This window comes from Hevea brasiliensis, chromosome 9 (genome assembly GCF_030052815.1).
Source record: "Hevea brasiliensis isolate MT/VB/25A 57/8 chromosome 9, ASM3005281v1, whole genome shotgun sequence".
Taxonomy (NCBI): domain Eukaryota; kingdom Viridiplantae; phylum Streptophyta; class Magnoliopsida; order Malpighiales; family Euphorbiaceae; genus Hevea; species Hevea brasiliensis.
This window is the reverse complement of record NC_079501.1, coordinates 26,186,120-26,192,048: the sequence shown is the minus strand read 5'-3', so window position 1 is coordinate 26,192,048 and position 5,929 is coordinate 26,186,120. Positions and strand designations below refer to the sequence as shown.

General features: G+C 35.9%; 1 protein-coding gene across 1 annotated transcript; it reads left to right on the top strand.

Moving 5' to 3' along the window:
- Window positions 1-218: 218 nt before the first annotated feature.
- LOC110660397 (adenine phosphoribosyltransferase 3) lies at window positions 219-5,929 on the top strand. The gene is made up of 6 exons (XM_021818709.2): window positions 219-617; window positions 910-1,020; window positions 3,792-3,884; window positions 4,627-4,776; window positions 5,281-5,339; window positions 5,611-5,929. The coding sequence occupies exons 1-6, from the start codon at window positions 536-538 to the stop codon at window positions 5,662-5,664; spliced, it is 549 nt and encodes a 182-aa protein (XP_021674401.2). The 5' UTR covers window positions 219-535; the 3' UTR covers window positions 5,665-5,929.

Here is a 5,929-nt window from a genome sequence, read left to right as displayed (position 1 = left end):
AACCAAACATAAACTTTAAATAATCTTCCCATATGGATGGTGAAAAAACTGCAGGTTGCAAAACGAAGTAATTTTTTAACCCAACACGAGAAGCGCACAAAATCCCTACCAAAACGACAAGCCGCGCGGCTTCTTAACCGGATAAAGATTGAGAGAGATTGAATTGAAGCGTAAAAACTTAAAGTGGTTAAATACAAAGAAGTGGAATCACGAGGCTCCCTCTTCTTTTAATTGTCCAAAAGATTTCATTTCTGTCCGTCTCTCTCTCTCTCTCTCCTTTTCCATCTTGTGCAGAGAGCTCTCTCTCTCTCCATAAGTACGTCACTTTCTCTCTCTTTGTGCGTCTGCCTCTTCTTTCGCTTTTATTTTTATCTCCGTGCTCCCTCTTTTTTCCCCCGCAAGTTTTTAGTTTTTCTTTTTTGAACTGAGAACCAAGCAGAGAGGCGTAGGGAGAGTTTTTTTTTTTCTTGTTTCTGTTGCTGTTTCTCTATTATATACACAACATAGATACTAGTAAGATACAAAAAAAGATACAATGTCGGCTTTCAGAGACCAAGATCCTCGCATCCATGGCATCCAAACTAAGATTCGCGTTGTCCCCGATTTCCCCAGAGAAGGTTTCTTTGCCATTTTGCCCTTTTTTTGCTCCTTGTATTCTCTTTGGTTGCTGAAAAAATGCAGGCAAGAAAATTGAAAGTACCCATTTTTTCTTCCCATTTATGATCTTGACCACAAAGAACAAGTCCGTCTAGTTATTACAGAGTTTTCTGTCTTTAAATAACAAGACACCCCTAAGCTCTCTTTGATGCTAAAATTTGCGTAAATTCTGATAATGTTTTACGACTATGTTTTATTTATCCTCAGGTTTCAAAGATTTAGTTTTGAAGGGGTTATTATGGCAATTGGCAGGTATCATGTTTCAGGATATCACAACTCTACTACTGGATCCCAAAGCGTTCAAGGACACGATCGATTTGTTCGTTGAGCGATATAAAGGGAAAAACATTTCGGTTGTTGCAGGTAGACGACACAAGACAAGCCCCATTTCTCCTTTTTATTTATTTATTTATTTATTTTTTTCAAGGTTTCATTTTTGAGGTGTTAAAGATTTGATTTAAGGCTTTTTAACAACTTTTTCTCTCTTTGATTTGGGGTTGAAGGTGGTGGGGTCCGTTTGCTTACAGAGCAAAATGCACCAGTGTATAAGTTTCTGGTTCCCCTTTTTTTTTCTTTTTTTTTTCTTTTTTTTTTAACGAATGCCTTTTTGGGACAATTTATGCAAATTGGAAGTGACTGTGCATGTGTGTGCTATCTCACGGTGTTTTTGTTTCTTTAATTTTTTTTGGGTGGGGTGTAATAGAGTGATTTCTTGTTTGACTAATGGCTTTTGTTAGTGGGATGTGCCATTGATTGCTCTCTCTGTTTCTATTTTCCTTTTGAGCGGCTAGAATTTTCTCTCTCTCTCTCTCTCTCTCTCTCTCTCTCTCTGTCGTTGCTGTTGTTGGCGTTATGGGCAGGTGCTGGGATCCGATTTGGGTGGATTGATGGTGGTTGGTGATGGATGCCCACCTTGTTGAAAAGGTGGACCCAAATAATGCGAGTTACCACTGGGCCGGTTTATTTTGGCTCCATTGTAATAGGGAACTTCACATGTGTTTATCCCAATCCCATGCCTCATGTTTATACTCTTTTCTTTCTCATGATGCAATTCCGTTTCCTCTTTTTAACTTGTATCCAAATTCTCTGAGAGTCTGAGATACATGAATTTTTGTGTTCAATATAGTGGGTCTTGTTTCTTTGGCATTCACTTGGCGATTTTGTACGTTGGTTAAATTCCTCTATTGATAATGATAAATCTCCTTGTCTTTAACTGTTTCTTGAGCAAATAGAGTGTCTGAGTTGTTAGTTAAGTGGTGAGTTACTTCCATTATGCATCATATGTTGATGAACATATTTCTGTGTTAAAGGACCATACATGATGGGTTGTCTGGCATTCACGACTAATAGCAAAATTCCAATACACATATGACGTGCTATTTCTTCCACAAACTTGTGCAAAGTTGAAAAGTTTTCATGATCTCATCATTATATTGGCAATGGTCCTCATTTTAATTATATTTTTGGATCACAAAGGATTTGGTCAACATTTAGTATATATGTGCTTTGTCCTAATGTGTGGCATTAGAATCTGTCTTTTTGTGTGCTCATCTGGACGTCTGTTGTCTTATTGTGTTCGTGAGAAACTTTATACATTTGTGGAATCTTCTCTTAAAATTATAAAGTCGTGGCATTTTCCTCTGTGAGATAAAGGTTTCTGCAACTTCTTATCTTTTGTCTGCCTAGTTGATGTTATCCGCTGGATTAGGTCCAGAGCATGTGATCATAGGGTTGTTCAGTGGAAGGCCTAGTTCAGAGAATACATCAATAGATGTATGTCACGCTCGACCATCATGGAGAGACTACACCCTCCCACTAAGCTTAAAATAATCACATTTGACATTATATTCTTGTCTTTTGCAAACTGCAGTTTATTTATTTATTTACTTATTTTGAAATTCAAATTATATTTAGAACCCTTATATCTAATATCCTATGTTGAAGTTACTGTTAAAGATATTTTTCTCACAAATATAACTGTTTTCCTAGCTAAAGTTCTGATAAGAAACAGTTCTTTGGTTAAAAGGTTTTGGTTGCTGATATGGTTAAGCTTTTCTCATTCCATCATTTGGCTATGCCAGTGCTTGTGTCTTTGACTTCCAAGTAATTTTGAAAGATTAATCATTTGAAGTGCTTCATCGTTGTATTGTCATGAAATCTATAGGTCTTTTATGATAAACTGTTCTGCAGTGATGATATAGACATTTGGTGGCGGAGATTGAATTCTTCCCGTATACAGTTCTCGACTCTCATTGGAGCATAAATCAATTGCAGATATTGCTATGGTTCAATTGCTAGCAATTCTTTATTTTATCCTGAAAAAGGGATGTTGTGAACATGCCATTTGTTTTCTAGCCATTAAAATATTTCTCCTCGCCTAATGCTCTACAATTTTTTGCATTTTGTATCTGTGTTCTTGAGGTAATATACAGCAACCGTAAACTTTGGTTGTATCTTTTCATATTTTTGTTTTTGTGTTTTGTCTTGGCTATTACACTCTGAATGCATTCTAACTGCTTTGCATACAATTTGAATGCCTATTTGATGGATAAATATTTTGCCATTTGATCTAGTCTGTGTATGTTAATGCAACATCATGTCGTTGGTATCTTCAGCACAAGCAGGTGGATTGTGCCTTTTGATGTTACTACATTGGTGGAGAATGAGATTCATGAGATCAATTAATGAACTGAAAGTTTCTTTTTCTATTACCTTTTTGTCCTTTTTCTGGATGGAGCAGTGGTGGAGATTTGAGCACAAATTGCGCTTGTTTTTGCTGATGAACTTTTCTCCATCCAATGTTGAAATGCATTGTTTTCTTAGCAATATCAAGGGTGTCACACTGCCACTTTAAGTTGTGTAGTTGTTTCATTGATTTGTCACCGTTTCTTTAAAAGTTTCTGTTATTTATTGTCAATTAGAAGAACAAAACCCCCCTTCCCATTTTTCCCCGAAAGAAAATTCACAATTTAACACTAGACTTGAGAGCATTCAACTTTGGAAAAATTCATTTATACTTGCACCTTGTTTTGCATCCTGCTACATGATGTAGGTAAATTTTTCTGTAATTAAGAAAGTCTTTTGAAATTGTTTGAGGTGTTGTATTTCTGAAATACCAGGAATTTTATTTCCAGGAATAGAGGCACGAGGATTTATATTTGGACCTCCTATTGCATTGGCAATTGGAGCAAAGTTTGTTCCATTGAGAAAACCAAAGAAATTGCCTGGTACTTCCTCATCTCTTTGTGCATTTTCTTTGTGTTTCAGCTCAGAATTGCCAGTCCTGATGTACTGGTTGTGTTATGCTATGATCTCTGTTTTGTACTGTAATTCTCCATTTTTGGAAGCTTTATAGATACAGAATTGCATGACTAATAATTCTGATGAAGTGCGTGCTCAATCTACACCTCTCTAATACTAGATAACCTGATGTAAAGCAATAAACTACACTTAATTTTTACATCATTTATAATGTCCTGTACTATTTTTACCTGGAGTCTTAAGTCATGGCCCATTTGGTAAATCAGAGTGTTATATTTCTGACATGCACTTTGTCTTGGTTTGATTTGGTGTGATAGTGATAAGACATGGCTACTTTGCACGGTGATGTACTAAGTTTGTACTTCTAGGAAAATAATGAAGTACTTTTTTTCTTCTTATTGACAATGGTAACAAGTGCTCATTGTATCAATGCAAGTGCTGCAATGAAATGTCTCTCACTGTTTATTTTTAGTGTGGCTAGTTAATAGTGATGTTTACTAGTTGTGACGAGTGTAAGTCTTTGCGCATATAATGTCTGATAATTCCTATGTCATCCAACTATGTGAGAATCTGTCTGACTACATGTGCTAATGCTGTTTATATCTTCTATGGTTTATCTGAACTTGTTAGCTCAACTTCAGAGATACTATGTAATATGTAGATGAATACCTCCCATGGCCAGTTTACTGATATCTTATCTTGTTGCAGGTGAAGTTATTAAAGAAGAGTATGTTCTGGAATATGGAAGTGACTGTCTTGAGATGCATGTTGGAGCGGTCAGTGCAGGGGAACGTGCTTTGGTGGTTGATGATTTGATTGCTACTGGTGGCACCCTGCGAGCAGCTATGAATTTACTTGGTAACTATGTCATAAGATCTTTTAAATCAAGATGTACTTATTCTTTTCTTCATCATGAGTTTCACCTTTTTTTAATAGATTTCGATGCATGAATATTTTTGTTCTTAAATGATGTGTACGTGTATTACATTCATGCTTGTAATATTATCTGATCTTTCGTAAATGTTGGATGGCACAAGGAAGAACAATTTGCATCTTGCATGACAAGCATGTTTCATCATGTTTAAAATCAATCTTAGATTAACATCAGCATCTTTAATTCCTATGTCTAATTTAATGCATGTGAGAAATAAAATCTTGTTTTTCACAATCTTTATTGGAGTGTGGAAAACAGGCCATCTGATGATATGATGTAGATTTTGGTTTTTACCTAAGCTTTTAAGGGGTTATCAACATTCATTTGCAATAATTATGCTCAATTTCATCCCAATGTGATTGCTTTAAATATCACTCAAAATTTGAAATCTGCTTGGGTTTCTAATGAATTTGCAAATATAATCTCAGAACGTGCTGGAGCAGAAGTTGTTGAATGTGCTTGTGTAATCGAATTACCAGATTTAAAAGTGAGTACATAGCCGCTTTTTCCTTTCCATATGAGAGTAATAAGATAATTATTAAATTTATCTGTTTCTCCACCTTCTTGCATCTCTCTCTCTCTCTCTCTCTCTCTCTCTCTCTCTCCATAGCTTTTGTTTTTAGAGGAAATCCAACTAGGCAGTCTAAATAGTGCACTTTCTTATGTTGTCTAACCTTTACAAAGTGCATCTGGTTTTATTTTTTATAGCTGTTTAGGTCTCTAATTGATAGTGATTCGGACTATTTTGGATTTGGCAGGGTCGTGAGCGATTGAATGGCAAACCCTTGTATGTACTTGTGGAATCCCACTAATGATGGCAGATTATGATTATCCTGCATGATGAAATGTACATTAGAGGGATATTGCTGGTTACTCATCTGGAATCTGCATTAGGTTTAGCCCCACTGTATCCGTGATGAGTGAATTTTCAAGAAAACAAGGTGGTTGGGAACCTTATTTTTACCAGTTAGCTTAGAAACATTGATTTTATGTGAAGGAATGGATTTGGAAAAGAAAGGCTTTTAGGAATCTCTTATTCTTTTTCCCCTCTCTGGAAAATGAATCTATATGACTCAA

Coding starts and splice junctions, on each gene's coding strand:
- LOC110660397 (XM_021818709.2), top strand. CDS start 536: ATGTCGGCTTTCAGAGACCAAGATCCTCGCATCCATGGCATCCAAACT. Junction 1,021..3,791: donor AAACATTTCGGTTGTTGCAG/GTAGACGACACA, acceptor TTTTATTTCCAG/GAATAGAGGCACGAGGATTT. Junction 4,777..5,280: donor AGCAGCTATGAATTTACTTG/GTAACTATGTCA, acceptor ATATAATCTCAG/AACGTGCTGGAGCAGAAGTT.